The sequence below is a fragment of the Marmota marmota genome, unplaced genomic scaffold (assembly GCF_001458135.2).
Source record: "Marmota marmota marmota unplaced genomic scaffold, marMar, whole genome shotgun sequence".
Lineage (NCBI taxonomy): Eukaryota > Metazoa > Chordata > Mammalia > Rodentia > Sciuridae > Marmota > Marmota marmota.
The window spans coordinates 17,768,104-17,786,037 of record NW_025999880.1 but is presented as its reverse complement, the minus strand read 5'-3'; the positions used below and the strand labels follow the sequence as shown (position 1 = coordinate 17,786,037).

The 17,934-nt window shown below is 35.5% G+C and overlaps 1 protein-coding gene across 5 annotated transcripts; it reads right to left on the bottom strand.

The window, feature by feature from the left end:
* Positions 1 to 294: 294 nt before the first annotated feature.
* Smarce1 (SWI/SNF related, matrix associated, actin dependent regulator of chromatin, subfamily e, member 1) lies at positions 295 to 17,934 on the bottom strand. Of its 5 annotated transcripts, XM_015495758.2 has the most exons (11): positions 17,917 to 17,934; positions 17,452 to 17,503; positions 17,231 to 17,274; positions 14,081 to 14,185; positions 9,278 to 9,358; positions 8,120 to 8,251; positions 7,670 to 7,841; positions 4,308 to 4,480; positions 3,412 to 3,513; positions 2,563 to 2,773; positions 295 to 567 (listed from the first exon to the last, which is right to left on the bottom strand). In XM_015495758.2, exons 2-11 carry the CDS (start codon positions 17,456 to 17,458, stop codon positions 359 to 361), a joined length of 1,236 nt encoding a protein of 411 aa, XP_015351244.1. In that variant the 5' UTR covers positions 17,459 to 17,503; positions 17,917 to 17,934; the 3' UTR covers positions 295 to 358. The 5 variants fall into 5 exon arrangements, with proteins under 5 accessions (XP_015351244.1, XP_048647841.1, XP_048647861.1 ...); XM_048791884.1 differs by lacking the exon at positions 17,917 to 17,934 and having other exon boundaries at positions 295 to 585; positions 17,452 to 17,509; XM_048791910.1 differs by lacking the exon at positions 17,917 to 17,934 and having other exon boundaries at positions 533 to 1,235; positions 17,452 to 17,509.

The following is a 17,934-nucleotide window of genomic DNA, read 5'->3' as shown; positions in this document are numbered from 1 at the left end:
AGCTATGGCTTTGGTAAGCACCCAAGTGAGCTGGAGGAAGGCATTTGTAAGAGGAGATTCTGCAGCATCAAAGGATAACTCTCTAAAAGAGGTGGGTGTTTTCTCAATTAATTTAAATTCTGAGGCTTTCGGCAGATGAGGGCTAGCAACAAGATCCAAAGAAAAAAGCCATCTTTACAATGTTAAGAAAGGTGACTGACTGTGCCACTGGGCTCATGACACTCATGGTCCAAAAAGCCTTTGGTGGTATGAAACAGACAAGAAAAAAATTAATACACAGACCACATAACACCATTAAAACCAAAAAACATTTTTTTCATTTAAAAAAGTATTTAGGACACATAAAACAAGGCAACAATTATTCTTTCTTCTCATCTTCCGGCATGGGATCTGTTGGTGGCTCTTCCACTGTTGCACTGTTGCTCTCTGAGCCAGTGTTACTATCACTGGTCCCCTCCTCCGCCATGCTGTCCACCCCCTCCTGCCCACTCTCTTTGTCCTCTGGAGTGGACGTGCCTTCTTCACCATTTTGTTGGCTCTCCGCTGTTTCTTCGAGGTGTGTCTCCTCTGTAATCACACGTGACACTGTCAGTTTGAAGATAAATATCTGCTCTACATGGACATGGACAGCATGGAGCTGTGCTGTCCAATATGGTAGCCATTAGCCACCTGTGGCTAGTGAGTACCTGAAATGAGCCAGTGTCAGTGAGGAGCTTTTAAGTATGTGTGGCATAATCTGGGGTGTGAAAATCTACTTCTTTAGCAGTAGGTTCTATAAAAATCTAAGCACAGATTAAATACTTTAGATGAAAATTTAGCTTTTGAATTGAGATGTGCTCTAAGAATAAAATACATGTTGGATTTCAGACTTATTGTGTGAAAAAAAGAATGTAAAAAAGTTGATAATTTTAAAAATGTTGATTACATGTTGAAATACTATTTAAGATATATTGGGTTAAATACAATATCATCAAATTAATGTCAATTATTTTGCCTAATTTTTAAAAAAATGTCACTAGTATGAAATTTAAAATGTCATGTGACTTACAGTATATTACTATTGAACAGTGCTGTTCTGTGGCTTTTGGATTAAGTGAGAGGGCAGATGTGGAAATAATATCAAATTTATATTTTAGATACTTTGTTAAATGTCACACTGGGCTGTTTCCTATAAGAAATTAAGAGCATGAGGGTTTTGCTTGCAGTCTTCATTTTCTTCATTTCTTTTTCTTAAGCTATAAGGATAGAATCTGAGTAAAGACCCACAGGCCTTAAGAATAAGAAAGGCCCCATTCACAGATGACAAAACCTCTGACTGAGTAATGTCTAGTTGCAAAATGAGCAAAGACCCATACCCTGATTCCCAAGCTCTTAATTTAACCACAAACGTGCTCATGCTTCAAATTTAAGATAAAAAACATGTTGATAAAAAAACAGAAATGAGGCTAAGAAGATAAAACTTAAAATCCATGTGAAATATTCATCTACTGAATTATATTTTGTAGAAATGTCTGGTGAAGATATTTATATTCCATTAAATACTTTTCAGATGGTTGTCATTTGAGTACAAGTATAACTACTATCCCCGTTACTTCTGGCAATGATGGTTGAAGAAGCCTCTGGCTGTATTCCTATAACTACTCTCAGCTTAGTTCTATTTACATGGTGCACTAAGTAGGTGAAAATAGTGCCAGGAAGTGAGGTGATCTGGAAATTTCAAGCAATCAGTTAATCAGTTCTTTATACAAGTCCTACATGTAATTTTCTAACTTGCAGGATGTTTTATTCCCCAGGAAAATCAGTTTACCTAGAAGTAAGTTCTTCTAGGATGGGGTCAATGATCTTTTTATGTAAAGGGCTAGATAGTAAATATTTTAGGCTTTGTGGGCCAGGTAGTCTTTGCTGCAACTACTCAACCATACTGCTGTAGCCTCAAAGCAGTCATATACAATATATACACAAACTGGTGTGGCTGTGTTTTAATAAAACTTTTTACAAAAAAAGTGTGGCAGGATTTGGCCTATAAGTTTTACTTTGCCTGACACTATCCTAGGACACAATCTTAAGAACAATGATCACACCTTGAATAATTAATATGAGTGATAAAAGTCAAAATGCTGAGTGTTAACACCATGTTAAATCTAGTACCAGAATGTGTTCACAGAAGCAGTACTAGGATAATTTCAAATGAGGAAACAAACTAAAAAACTATCCACAGTTGAGGTTCTAGTTCTAGTCCCCAATCTGTGTGACTCCTGGACCAGGGTCCTTAACCATCATACTGGTCTACTTCATAATCTCAAGTTAAAAAACAGCACATCTGAGTACAATGTCAAACACCTCAGATGGCAAGACTGCCGACAATATGTCACTGGTGTTCCATGGTGATACCAACTTTTTCAGTGGGTCTACCATAAAGTTAGGATTTGGAAAGAACTGGGTAGGTCACATAGAGAATTACTCAAGAGACAAGAATGATCTCTAAGAGCATTTAGAAAGAAAAATCAAAATTACAGATAGCTGTAAAAGGCCCTGGCGATTCCCGCGGTGTCTGGTGCTTACCTGTCTCCATTGGAATGCTCTCGTCATCCTTCTTCTCCTCGGCTTTGTTTGCCGCTTGCTCTTCCTCGGGAGTGATGCTGCTCTGACTGCGTTCGGCTTGCTCTGCTGCCTCCTTCTCCCTTTCCTCCTGCCTTTTTCGGGCCTGTTCCTCAGCCTGTGCAATTTCAGCTGCAATCTTTTCCATATCCACTTCAACCTTCAGACCGCACAACTAGTAGTCAGAAAAAAAAAAAACCCAAAAAACTCCTTTAGTAATGTTTTCTTCTTATAACCTTTGAACCAGATAAATTGCTTCAAAAGTAGGTTTTCTTGCCTATGAAATAAATATATGTATACAGGAGGAAAAAAACATGCTTCTCAGTCTTCCCTGAAACTCTTTTGCATAAACATAAAGAAGTTGTTTGTGCAGTCCCGTATCATCAAGTACTACAGGGGGAGAGGCAATACTGTGACAGAATTATTCATAAGGTTTCTAATTTATATTTCAGACTCCCAAACACAAGATTTACTTTTCTAATACAAAACGAAAACTGCATTAAAAGTCTGATGAATAATTCCAATAAAGTGAAAATAATTCATGACTGCATAGAAGTTTAAAATATTAGGACTCCAACATCTATGGACCTAATATGTGCATATATACTATATGATATCTCAAATTTATTGCAATTTTCCAGAAAATGGCAATAATTTCATAAATAAAAGATATTATAGGTCTTATATGTATAGTGACATTAACTCTGTTTCAAAGTGAACAATATTAAATAAAAACAGTTTTGGAAAAAAGAACAAGGAAAAAGAAAGTATCGGGAACAGTGATGAAGTATAGTTAACACATCAAATGGATACCCTTTTAAGTTCATTGTTAAATGAATCTGTACTTTCCAGGAATTTCCTCTTCTTTTCCTGGTGCCGTTCCTCTATTTGAAGAAGTTCAGCTTCTAGTTTTCGCTGTAAGACATGTAACCAGGTTTTATGATTACTTACTTATTTTCTCTGAAGCAAATATCAAACACAGAAAACACACCTCATTTTTTAATGATCACTCTTTCAATTTCTGTGACAAATAACATTTTACATTTTAAATTCTACAACATGAATCTAGCTATAATTTTAAAAATATAAAATTAAGTATAGAGAGAGGACTGTGATTAATAAAGTAAATGTTAAAGAACACTATTTCAGGCCTCAGGAGTTTTTTGGAAAAGTATTCAGTAAAGCAACAAATGTGGAAAGGTTGTCTAAAATTCTCAAGTGCACATGTATTTCTTAATAGAAATACTTTCAATTACAAGGTTTTGTTACTACTTGTTTTTTTTCCCCTTCTACCAGTCCTGGGGATTGAACCCAGGACACTCTACCACTGAGTTAAATCCTCAGTCCTTTAATTTTAACTTTTTTAAAAAAAAATTCTTAGTTGAACATGGACACAATATCTTTATTTATTTATTGCAAGTGCTCTACCACTGAGCTACAACCCCAGCCCCTTAATTTTATCTTTTATTTTAAAATTTTGGCTGTCCTCAAACTTGCCTCCCAAGTAACTGGTATTACAGGTGTGTACTGTCTCTATTAGTTTTTAATGACAAACTTAATAAACCTCTGGAAATGGTTCACTCCCGTAACCATCTTTCCCAAATCACAACAGGTTAGAATGAAACATTTCACAGTTTATGTATGCATGGTATAAGAATCATGTCACCTGGGATTTGCAGCAATTTATTTAACAAATGTTTGTGATGTACCTGATGAACCATTAAGGACTGGACCTGTCGCTTGAGGACCTGCATTCTAGCTGTTGTGACAACTGACCGGACGTCTGGTACCACACTCTCACTAAGGATTTCACTGATGAGGCGGTGGTTTCTCTGGAAACGGGCAGTGGCTGTATGCTTCATTGAAAAGCCATCATCATAATCTGGAATGAAAAAGATGTTCCAGAAATGAGGTAGCCAGTAACCATAACCAGGAGTGTAGCAATGTTAACATTTAACATTGAGGAACTGTGGTGCTCTCTCATTGGCCTGACCAGCATGACAAGAGCAGTATCGGACACTTGGTGAAAACCACATAGAAGACAGAATGTGTTTTGTGGCTAAGGTTTTTCTCATAAAGTTGTTAAGTGATGAAGTCTGAGAAGGGTTTGGATGAAACAAAAATGAGATATAACCATATCTCTTTAGGCTTCAGTATCAACAAGAAGGCTGCACCCCATGGCAGTAACTGAAATTCGAATGTCAATATCTCTCAGTAGGCAAGTGCTCTACCACTGAGCTACAGAGGCAGCATATATATTGGTAAACAACATATGAACTGTGTAGTCTTTGTTGCTGTAGCTCTTTACAATTGATGAAAATGATCATTTGTAAAAATCAACTTATTACTACAGAGAAAAATCCTCTCTAGCATTCTCATAGATAGCATTTTCATTTTATTAGATCAAAAAGTCACAAAGGCTGCGGGTGGTGGTGCACAACTGCAATTCCAGCGACTCAGGAAGCTGAGGCAGGAAGATCACAAGTATGAGGCCAGCCTCAGCAACTCAGGAAGACCCTGTTTCAAAATAAATAAATAAATAAATAAATAAAATGGGTGGGGATATAGCTCAGTAGTAGAGCATCCCTGGGTTCAGTCCCCAGCACTATCACTACCACCACCACCACCACCATCACAACAAAACACCACGAAGGCATAGGTAACTTTAGGAAAAAAAAATATTCAATTCCCAAATTACTTCTAATTTTTGTCAATTTACACATGCACACAGCTGTTGTCAACGTGCACTGATGTACTACACAGGTCTGGCTTATATGCTTTTTTTAAATATATTTTAGTTGTAATTGGACACAATACCTTTATTTATTTATTTTTATATGGTGCTGAGGATCGAACCCAGCGCCTTGCACGTGCTAGGAGAGCGCTTAACCCCAGCACTATATGCTTACTTTTAATAACTACAACAGTGCTTTCTTAATCTTGGCTTTTGCTTTATCATCAACAGTTTTTCACATAGCTGGTAACAACCTGTACTATTATCTACTTTCCTTTAAACTAACTCATCTAAAAAATACCAAGCTTTCCCTTAAGCAAAACACATAAAAACAAATTTGCTCTCTAGCACCTAACTTCTTAGTATACTACCAGAGTCGGGGGTGGGGGGTGGGACCATGTTTTAGGAAACTCTGCCACAGAGGCCTACAGTGTGCTACATGTGATTGTCTTTCAAGTGTCATTTTAAAAAGCCTTCAGTGTTTTGTGTGGAGCATGGCATATGTCTTGTGAACCTTTTTCTGGTCCTTTGCTACTGATGTCAGCAGGTGCCACCTGTCTCTTGGTTGTATGTCTATTTCTGCCTCCCAAGTCCTGAGGGATGAGGTTTAAGGTCTACAGTCATTCTTACATTGGCACCTTATTTATTGTACCCTTTCCTATTAGTTGGCTTAGGAGCCTCTCTTAAACTTAAAAACACAACAGGCAGAAGGCAAGACTTTCTCAAGTCATGCTGTTATCTTTCACTTAAGGAAAGCTTTATCTTCTGCTTACAGCTTCTATGTTGTTAGCCCGTGTTTCTCTTGTGCAGATCCTCTTCTTCCCAATTATTTGTAGACCTGAGCTTTTATTTTTCAATTCTATGTACTTTTCTTACATTAACCATCCCACCTTAATTAAAATTTGCATATGTTAGTGCCTTTGGCACTACTGATACTGCTTAACATCGGTATTATTTGTATTCCATATTCTATTCTCTATATTTTACTATGTGTATTTATAACATTTTGTCAATATCCCAGTCCATTCTTTTAAAAATCTCATTTTTGGTTTTCTCTTTATAAGTATATTGTTCATGTCTTTAAACTGCCCTTGTTGGTGTCTTCTTTACAAACTTCCCCTCTGTTACTGTACCTTAAAATGGGATTTTATTTTCTTGATGTTTTTGTGGCTTATAGTTGGAGTTTCTAACCTCTTCCACATCATAGTGTACACAGAGAAAACACAGTATTCAGTACAGCATGCTAGATAGTGGACAGGAGTGCTTCTAATCTGTGGTGGCGGTCTCTGGGGGTCCTTGTAGCTTCTGACCCTGCTTGACTACAAAGAACCCGGAGAGCAATCTGCACACCTGCACACTATTCATGGAACCCCAATTAGAAAGCTCTGCCATTTGTGTGAACATATACAATCTGTGTGTCCTCACAAGTGGTCCTTATGACTTGTATTAGTAAATTCTTGTTGGACTGCAGAATTTACTAGCAAGATTTCATAATGTTCCTACCCACTCATTAATTTTCTCTCTTAAGAATCTTTGATTCAGCAAATTCAAGGAATCAAAAAGAAAGCTGGGTATAACTAGAAGGCATTTAGCTTTTCAAAAAATTTTTTTAATTTATTCTAATTTGTTGTACATGACAGCAGAATGCATTTCAATTCATAGTACACATTCAGAGCACAATTTTTCATGTCTCTGGTTGTACACAAAGTAGATTCATACCATTCGTGTCTTCATATATGTACCTAGGGTAATGATGTCCATCTCATTCCACCATCTTTCCTACCCCCATACCCGCTTCCTTCCCCTCCCTCCCTTTTGCCCTATCTAAAGTTCCTCCATTCCTCCCATGCCCCACCCCACCCCTAGCCCCAATTATGGACCAGCATCCACATATCAGAGAAAACATTTGGCCTTTGGTTTTTTTGGGATTGGCTTACTTAGCATGATATTCTCCAGCTCCATCCATTTATCTGCAAATGTCGTGATTTTATTCTCTTTTAATGCTGAGTAATATTCTATTGTGTATATATGCCACAGTTTCTTTTTAGCTTTTTAAAAGTAGTGAAGGCAAATTCCTAGTTGTGACTCAAATGCCTTCCATGAGTTCTGAGTACAAAGACTTTGATAAACAGTAAGTATAGTTTTTACTATCTTCTGTTCTGAAAGGATATTTCTTTTTCTTGTGGGAAATTGACACAAAAATCTTAATCAAAATAATCAAGATATTGAAATGGCACTTAAGTACTGCTTTTTCATTTAAGATAAAAAATAAAAACATTATTAAAACATACATTAATTCAGAGAAAGCATAAACAAAATTGTACTTTCTCCCCTTACCATCAGGATCTTCAGCAGGCTGAATGCTCATGTAAGGTTCTCCTTTCTCCATGCGAGACTGTCTCTGTCGACTCTCTTCCTCTAATGCAGCTTCTGCACGACTTTTTGCATTGATGTAAGCAAGGTATGCAGGGGAATTATGATAGGCCTTCATAGATTCATTGTACTCTATCTGAAATTCAAAGGTTTTTCAGTTTATAATTAACATTTTGCTGGTTATAGTGTGTATTATCTCATTTGAATATCTTAAGACATCATGTAGGCAAGGTGTTAAAGTCACCTTCTTTTTACAGATAAGGAATCTAAGGTCTAGAGAAATGTGCCTGGGCCCAGGCAGGCAGCCTCAGTGCAGCCTCAGCTTTCTGATCCAGTCTTACGTTTCTTTTATAAATAACGAGCCAAGGATGATGCACTTTATACTGTATCCGTCCCACCACAGGGGGCTCCTACCTTTTCTGCTTCGTATTCGTTTAAATATTCTTGTTTTTCTTCATCAGTGAGATCTCGCCACATGCCACCAATAATCTTGCCAATCTCCCACAACTTTAGGTCAGGGTTGGAAGCCTTTACTTGGTCCCAGACCTTAAAAAGGAAACAGATGGAATTTCAATATAGATGCCTAAACATATGGACATTTAAACATTTAAAAATATTTTCTAATATAGAAACTTTTAAACATTTAAAAAAAATAAAAGGTAGCATTGTATTTCTATGTCCTCGTTGGCCTACTCCAACCTGATGAATTATTATTTATTTACTTTTGAGACTGCTACATTGTCACGGCTGGCCTTAACTACTGTCTCAGTCTCTAGAGTAGCTGGGACCATAGGCACATGCCATAGTGCTTGGTTCTGTAAGATTACTTTAAGGTAGATCTCAGACACCATGTCACTTCATTCCTAAGTACTTTAATTTGATATATCAAGAAGACCTCCAATCACTACAGGCACTTAAGATGAGTTAACTCAATAAGCTAACTGATGTCTCTAAAAATTCACGTGAATTTAGCAAGAAAGTTGTTAATCTGCATAATACAATGCAAACTATAATACATGATCATATTGTCAAATACATATACAATTATTATGACCAAAAATTAAAACATTTCTAAAGGTCTGTTAAAATGCCATACCTTTAAAAAAGATATTAGCCATATTTTTAAGTGTAATAAGGCTTATCACCAAAAAATTTGGAAAATTCAAGGAAATACATAGAAAATAAAAATTACCATCAGCTTATTGCTCAGAGGTAACCATTGTTTTCTAGGTTCCCTCCCTCAAACTAACATGTAGTTTTAATGATTTTTACAAAAATAATACAAATAATCTTGTATTACTTTTTTTACTTAACATTTTTTTCATGTCATTTAATATTCTTCAAAACACATTACATTCATGGCTACAAAACATTCTGTCTTATTTAATTATGCTCCTCTTGCTGGATTTTACTTCTGAAATTCTGAAATCAGAACAAAGCTCTTTAAAAACTACATTTTTTATGCTTCCCCTGAATATGCAGAGAAAAACAGACTAGGCCACGCTGAAGCTGCATGGATGGCTGAGAAGCAGAGGTGGTGGTCCACACTCCTTCCCAGTTCTAGGTGCCTACCTTTCTGCTGTACCTCATGTAGGGCATCAGCGGCTTATCTGGTGGCTTTGGGGGTTTTGGAATCGTAATACCAGAGGATGCCTACAAAAGAGTTAAATACATTCATTACTCAACTGCAAGAAGTTCACCGGCAACCTGAAAAGAGAGTCCCTTAAAAAAATTCTAATGCGCCTTTCTTCTACTCGTCCATGGATACAAGATTCTTATATTTTCTCCACGGAAAATAGCTATCACTGCAAATTCAGAAATGTTCACATCAAAAGAAAATGGCTTTAAGCATGCAATTGTAATGTTTTACTTGGCAGTTTATTGCCACTGCTTTGACAACCTGGCTGTAAGAACAAAATATTACATAATAATCCATACATTGAAAATATATGGTTATATAGCAAACAAATCACATTTAGAACATTACCTGGCACCCATTTACTTTGCTCAACTGTCATTATGCATACAGTCAACACTTGATTACCTGCAGCAGAATCTGAACCTTCATCACTTACCACACTCACATTGCCTACAGGAGACCTTGCATCTATTGATACTACATCAGGAACACACCCTCACACAAAACACAATACAAAAACTGCCTCTCGGGTTAAAAAACAACAAACACTCTGCAAACTTTCTTATCTCTTTCAGCACACAAAGATTTCATTTCTCTCAAAGGCTATGTCTATTATCCAGTGGTTTTCAAGAAGTATGAACTAAAGTCCCATCTTTCTCTGTCCTCCATCCTAATCACAGCGAGGAGCAAATAAGTTTCCAGGAACAGAGCCCCAGCAGATACTGGGCCCGATTGTCATTTTTGAGGTCTTACATGAAGAAGGTCCATTCTATTAAGAATTTTTGGTGTTGTGTAAGAGACATAAGAGGAAAAGATGGCATATATAGGAAAAGGGAACAGAAGAAAAGGAAGGGGAGGAGACACTGGAAAACAGTTTCAAAAGGAAAGAAGAAAGTGTGTGAGAGAAGAAATAAAAGAATGAGACAGATGAGTGATAGGTTCCATGAGCTGAGATCTAGGCAGGAGACACTATGGCTTCTGGTAGATGTCCCAGGTAAAGCCAGCCACTCCAAGAACTCCTGTTTCTGAACTTCTAAATCTTTTCTTAACATACATACATACACAACTGCATTTGATTAAGGACTCAGAACAATAAAAATCATGGCCAAATGATATTAATTCTCGCTGCCAGGCTTGGGGGAAAAAGTCCTGACTTAATTTTCAAATTTTTATAAGAAAATGAGAGTGAGTATTTGTTCTCTTACCCTTCTGTTGCTACAGTGATAAATCATAACCTTGTTTTTTTGTTCAAGGGCTTAGGGACTGGGCATGCTTATGCCCTTTTCCAATGTAAGCAAGAAATGCTTCCTTTTCTGACACTAGGGTCTCCCTTCTGTCCTCATATACTTTTAAGTAACTCTTCCTTCTTTACCTATGAAGTTGTAAGAAAGCATTTCATCCTTGAAGCAGTATCTCCTCTCTTTCTGCTCTTCCTTCCGAGCATTCTTACTGGCATGCCCATGCTGGTGCCCATTCAAACAGACCCTCTTTTTAGCTAGCAGTGGGCAATGGAGATGAGCCACGGGAGTAGTCACCAGTGGTGGTATGAGCAGCAAATAAGGGGAGATCTTAATCAAGGTTTACAGGAGTTCTTTTAAGGGAGAAAAATCCTAGGAGGCTAACCTTAGATCATGGGCTCAGAGGAAGAGTCCATCAAATCTGCTTCTTTATACATTGTTAAAAAAATTTTCAACTCATATCCCACACAAACCTTCAGAAACCCATAAAGTGAGTTATAAATAAAATTGTGCCCCTAATTTTTTAGAAATTAAAGAGGTAAAGAATTCTAAAATGCTTATATTTTCAAACTTTAAGTATGAATCAAAACATTCTGAAAACAAAGTACATTTGCTCTTTGGAATTTTTCTAAGAATCACATTTTATAACATTAATGGATTTATTTCTCTTTTTCTTCCAAAGAAAGGTACACCAATTATCTACATCTTGAAGTCATATTTTCATTACACTGACCTGTCAATTTATAAACGCAAAATGAAAAAAACCAACAACAAATATAACAACAATAAAAATAATCCAAAATAACAAAGTTAAATTCCAATTGGTTTTGGGATCTTAAAGAATTATACCACCACCCACCCTCAATTTATTTAACATCCCAGATATGTCTTAAACATTTCTTTACTCTTAAAAAACAACAACAAAAAAAACCAAACCAACCAACCAACAAAAAAACCAGTTTGCACTGAACATACTTTAACTTTTCTAGATAACAGACAATTAGAAAGAGTCACTGCTTTGCTGTCACCTTCTGAGGTATGAAAAACTATAGTCGGCTCCCTTACTAAATGGCCCAATGGGTGGCTTTTAGAGTGCTTGAGCTTCCTTTTTTTGATTTTCTTTTGTTATCTTTACCAGCAACCCTCTCTTTCCAATTTTCTGCTTCTAATTTGTAATGAGTTGGGGCAGGCAGACAAGTGCCTATGAGTGTTAAAAGATGTGCTTACACGAGTAAAGTCCTAGGAAATGTAAGGAGCATGGTTCACGATTTTGTGAAATTTATCCTAGCTATCCAGAGTTCTTTGTTATTGTTTCTTTCCCAATTCTTAGCTGTTTCTCTGATAAGATTTATTTAAGAGTATAGATTTCCTATTAAAATGAAGAAAATAGGATATCGCTAATGTTTTGTCTCAATCTGTTTGTATGCACATCTGTATTTAAGAAAATGCAAATCATTATCTGAATGAAAAACTAACTAGAAGTGAATTGCAACTCAAAGCTATTCTAAGCACTCCAAAAGATGTCAACTTGCCATGTAAAGTGTTCACTGGAAACTATCCAAGTGTTCTGGAGTCTTGAAGGAAATATGAATTTCCGTGTGACCTTCAGGAAAGCTCCTTCTCAGGGCCTCACACAATCAGTCCTTCAAATCACTAAGGTAATTTCTAGACAAATTACTAAACAGGAGAACTGAATGTGGGTAACTAGGGCCATCTTAAAATTAAAACGTTTTTATAATGGTCAAAATCAGAGCTGTCAACTCCTAATACACTTCAGAGATATAAAAAAAGGTAGTGTAAAACCTCCTGTTTTATTTCCTTCACACAACAGTTTGATTTGACTACCCTTCAATCTGGTACTAAAAAGACAACAACACAAAGAACAGAGCCAAAACACCAAGCTTCAATGTTCAACAACTCTCTTATACTACCCTACTCTGAAGCTAGTGTACATTCTGAATGTTGGATTCTTGTGTTTGCCAGGAAGTAACGGGGAGAAATGAATGAATGACCTGGGCCCACACACTGGGACTGCACTTCTCTTTTCCTACTCCGTCTCCACTGAAAGACCCCACTTTATCAACAAAGAACCCCAACAGCTACATCCAAGTTAAGAATAAAATGTTTACATACACAAACCAAAAAAGCCATTCTAGTATTTTAGTTTCTATGCCTATTCCATTAACATAGATAATCAAGAGCTGACTGTATAGAGCTATTAAACATAATCATTCTACTATTTATTGCCCATGAATAAATTTCTGCATTAACATGAATAATCCAAAATTGACTCCATTCAGTGTTTAAATTAAAATGTTCCCTATCATCCATTATACTTGTGAAACCATACATTTAGGCCAGGGGAAAACATGTACTGATGCACATAAAAATTGTATGCATTGTGAAATGCATACATAAACACACTTTGTCAGAATTCTTTTCAGATACCATGAAATACACATGGCACATAAAACTTGATATGCTTATGAAGTACAAATTATGTAAAAACAATGAAAAATTTAGACAAACAAAACCTATCAAGATAAGCAATGTGCTTACCAAGATAGACATATAGTTTGATAGTTACAAGCTTTCAGCTATAGTTTGACTACAGGGTGAGAGGGTAGTTACATTAATTTGAAGGCATTTATTTATTACTTATGAATACAGCAAATAAAAACCAAGTATTAAAAATTTACAGCCATTTTGCATTGTATATATTCTCATCAACACCAGAGATTCCAGTGTATGTAAGTATTTGACTTTTGGATTTACTGTAATTTACTACCAATTTCAAACTTTGAAATATATTTGATTATCTTAGGTTGACCACTTAAATAAACATCCTAAGTTTTAGAAATCACATCCCTGTACTATTGATTAGAAATATACACCTAACTGTACATATTTAGTTTGATACTTCAATTTCATTCAACTTCTATTTTGCAAATTTTTTGGAGTGATACTAAAAGGTCTTTTTTCTTTTCAACTGTAGAGAAATGAGTCTCAATTAGAAGGCTGACAATTAAATCCAAAAGACAAATTACCATGTGTAGCAGTTCTTATGGGCAAGGCCAGCCAAAAGCTTTCCAGCCCTGAAAATACCAGGTCTGAAAGACTAGCACTTAGTAAGAAACAAAGTTCTTGAGACTAATGCCAATTACCTTAGAAAAATGGAAGAAACTCTTCATCTCCAAAAGGGTATTTTAACCATAGGAAATTCTCAGTTTGTCTCCAATAGTATAAGCATTAAGTGCCCAAGGTTTTATCCTTACTGACCACCAAACAGAATGGATTTTTCTTTTCTTCCATATACATATCCATCCAGATCTCACTATTTTTTCCCCCAGTGTAAAACTGTTTAAATAATGTTTAAATAGTTGAAAAGCCAAATTAAAGTTTTTTTAAGTGGCTGTGCTTATAGAAGGACCTAACTCTGGAGGCATTTCTGGTCAATTCCAGTGGTTTGCTGGAGGCTGTAATAGTTGATTCTCCTACCGTGACCCGGCTGTTGGTGCCCGGGTTCCCTCCCAGCCTGTAGTTGTTGTAGGCGAGATGACTGTATGGATTGTATCCCACAAACCCTGGTGTGCTGGGCATTTGCTGATGGAAACAAATGAGACAAAAACACGAATGAGAAATGAGCTCAAACGAGGAAAACACAGAAATGAAAAATGATCTGCATATGGCATGCAAAAGCAACCTGAATTTAAACAAGCAATGATGTGTTGTAAATGTTCTTTTTCTTTTATTGAGGAAATTAAAATTTTCTTTCATTGAGAAACCAGTTGTATGTGTTGCTATTGCTTTTTTCTTTCTTTTGGCAGGGGCCGGGGGGTGTTTGTGAGAATGTGAATGTGTGGCTTGCTTTCTGAGGTAAGCAATACACTGATGTGTTTCAAACATTCAGGATTATTTTATAGTCAATAGTACCATAAAGCAATTTAGCAATATATATCATGTCTCAAATAGGAAGGCTTGAAGTGTGATAACCTAGAAATCTGAAAACACTACATGCAAAACAAAACACAATTTACTTGACAGTTATGTGGATGCCAACCAATGTATTCATCTACTAAAAACAAATAAAAACAAGAAATGGATCTGCTTTTCAAGACAATTTTGAATTATTTTATATAATGTGAGAAATGAGAAGAGACTCAAACCAGGAAGCTAGGAGTTGTCAATAGAAAAGAACATATGTTGGATTCAATGGATGTCACATACATGACTTCAAAACAAAGACTTGTAAGAAATGCATGGATTTCATTCTGGGGTACTATCTGATCTTTAACCCAATGATTCTTTTTAGGGCTTTCTCTTCCATCTCTTCTTTGATCCATCTTCCATAGGTCAATTATGAACAATTTCTGCATTTAGTGTTAATGAGAACTACTTTTCTAGTTGACAGACGTGAACTTTCTTTTTTTCATCTATTTTTCTGAAAGCTCTCACCCTTTCAAAACACAACTGCTCGCTGCAACAGGATTCTTGGGTTTTGTGACTTTTGTGTTGATATAATCACAAATTAATTAATACCATGACATCCAATGTTCATGAAAATTAAGGCATAATGCATAAAAAGAATATAGCAAGGAGAGGACTAAAGTAGGGTTTTTTCCTAATGAAACTCAATCAAAAAAGTGACATTAATTTCATTTTTACATGCAATTAACAGTATCACTCCTGAATTGTATAATGTAAAATACATTTAAGACATCCCAACTAAGCTTTAGTTGTTACATAACAAACACAATTTTCTAAAACATGCCACTATACATATCCTTAGTGTCTAATAGACATTCAAGCAGATAGTACATGTGATACTTTTTAGGAGAAAAGAGAGCTGATCAATTTCTAGCCTATATAGTTAAAGACGCAAATTAGACATATTTAAGTAGGCAAAACACAGATGAAGTATCAAACGCACAAAAGAAGTGTATATTACTTGGAGTGGTATATTTGAGTGGTAGTAGTGGTGGTGAAGGTGGTGAAGGTGGTAGTGGTGGTGGAGGTGGTGGTGGTGATGGTGGTGGTAGAAGTAATGGAACCAAAAAAAAAAAAAAAGAAAAGAAGGAAAATAATTCATTTAATATCCATTCTGTTGGATGTTTTAATCTCTAGTCTTCTATATTTTATGTGTTAATGTGAAATTATGATACAGAAATATGACTAAAGAAAGGCAAAGGAAAAAAAAACCCTTTCTACATATGAGAAGTCAGAAGGGGTACTTGGTTTTTGAAACATTTTAATCTCAAAAATATCAAGTTTGTTCTCAAGATAATTATACATTGTTGGAGGCAGTATTTACATCAAAATGACACCTTCAGAGGTTGCATATACAATGAGAATCACTGTTTAACATTAGGAGGCAATAATGTAAGAAAAATAAGGGAACTAAAAAAATTGAAACTAAAACATAATTATACCATTTCCAAAGCTGAAGTACATGGTTAGCTCTTTGAGGTCAGAATCTCCATTGTTCAACTCCACCTGTATAGCCACTAGGAGAGTGTCATGGAGATAGTGGTAAGAAATGTTCTTTGATTTAAGAAAGAAAATGAACCAAACAGGACTTTCAGGTCTACTGGAACTAACTTTAGAGACTGCATATTATATAAATAGAACTGAGAAAATATGATACAGTTTCTCTTTTTAAAAGCATCTTACTAAAGAAAAACAAACTGTTGATAAACGTAACTAAAACGTATATCTGAGGATTAGTAAATATGACTAGTTATCTAGTGGAGAAAAAAAATTATACAAGGACCTAATTAGTAGTAAAAAGTACACTAGCCTGAAATTTAGGTGGTGGGGGGGTATGGAAGGAAAATCTGGCGGCTATTAAAGAACTGATTTTGTAGGATATGGTCATGTTAACAGTGTTTTTTAAAAAACAAAACAACAACAAAAAAACCCCCCCCGCAAAAAACCAACAAGGAAGCCATTTCAGCAAGGCCTGAACAGTTACTGTTAAATCTGTTTTGTGGGCTGGACAATTATTTTACATGCTGATCAAGCCGGGTCAGTTTGCTGGATACAAAAAGCAGTTCACAACTATTATTTAGACACTGTGAAACATTATCAACTCAGAAACCAATAAAACATAATTTATGGAGAATTCAGCAGCAAGATCTGACCCACAGATAATGAAATCCTTACTTGAACAGCTTGAAAATAAAGAATTACAATTAGTGTAGTTATAGACCTAGAAATTTTACTGTTTGATTTAATATGAAAATTTTATATATAGACAAGAGAGAAAAATGTAACCATTTGAAGGTTAGGTTTAAAAAAATAAATAATGCCAGAATGAGCATTCACTCAATATCAACTTAAAAGACTCTTAATAGCGAAGATTGACGAGAAAAGAAGTGTTAAACTTGTCATTTAGTTCCAATTTAAAAAAAAAAAAAAAAGAGCATAGGAGTTTGATTGGAATTTCAAAGTTTTTTTTTTTTTTTTTTAAATGTTGGGGTTGGTTCAAGTTAAGATGCAAAGTTATTTTATTTAGTAGGAAGTGCTGTTTTTTAACTGAATTTTTCATCCTGTGGCTGTGATGATTGAGTGACTGTCACTGGAAGACATCTGGGTTTTTGTATCAAGGCCAGACTTGGCTATTACATTAACAAGAAAATTAAAACTTACTGTTGCAGGAGCTGGGGTGGGAGGTGGGGCATAAGATGGTCTTTCTGTTTGAAAGAAAATAAATAACTTCTTGTAAACAACTGAGATATAATACTATGCAACAAAACTACCAATGGTCCTGTTTTGAAGAAAAAAAAAATGAGAGTATTTTGGAATTCCCATTTGCTAGGGCATTAGTCTCTTATTAACATAGATTGATAAATATAAAAATTGAAACTTACTTGACATTTTGGAAGATTAAGTTCTCAGTTCCTTAAGAATGAATCTGAGACACTAAAATAAAAAAAAAGAAAAAAAAAGGAAAAAAAAGAGAATCAAAACTCAGCAAGCATAAGAGAATGTTTTCCTAAAGAATAGGGTAGTTTAATTGGTATTTCTGAGTAAAATCACTTCACTATTATCTGCTAGTAATCAAGTCTTTTGCATATTTTAACTACTTCTTGTAGGTCATTTGGATGATCAGAATTAAATGACTAAGTTACCAGGATATTTAGAATAATACTAGAAATGTATTTTTAGGGTTTTGCTTATGATACCAAGCCACGTCTTGTATGGAAAACATTTTGCTGATGCCATGTAAACGTTTACTTAGACTGATAAAAAAAATAATGACAATAGAATGTGATGTATTATCAGGGTGACCCCAACAAGGCCTACCAGATACTGACAGCTCCCTGATCAGTTACCTTGCTTTTGGGATGAGA

Coding starts and splice junctions, on each gene's coding strand:
- Smarce1 (XM_048791884.1), bottom strand. Junction 9,359..14,080: donor GCACCAACAGCCGGGTCACG/GTAGGAGAATCA, acceptor ACTCTTTTGTAG/GCATCCTCTGGTATTACGAT. Junction 3,514..4,307: donor AGTCCTTAATGGTTCATCAG/GTACATCACAAA, acceptor CATGTCTTACAG/CGAAAACTAGAAGCTGAACT.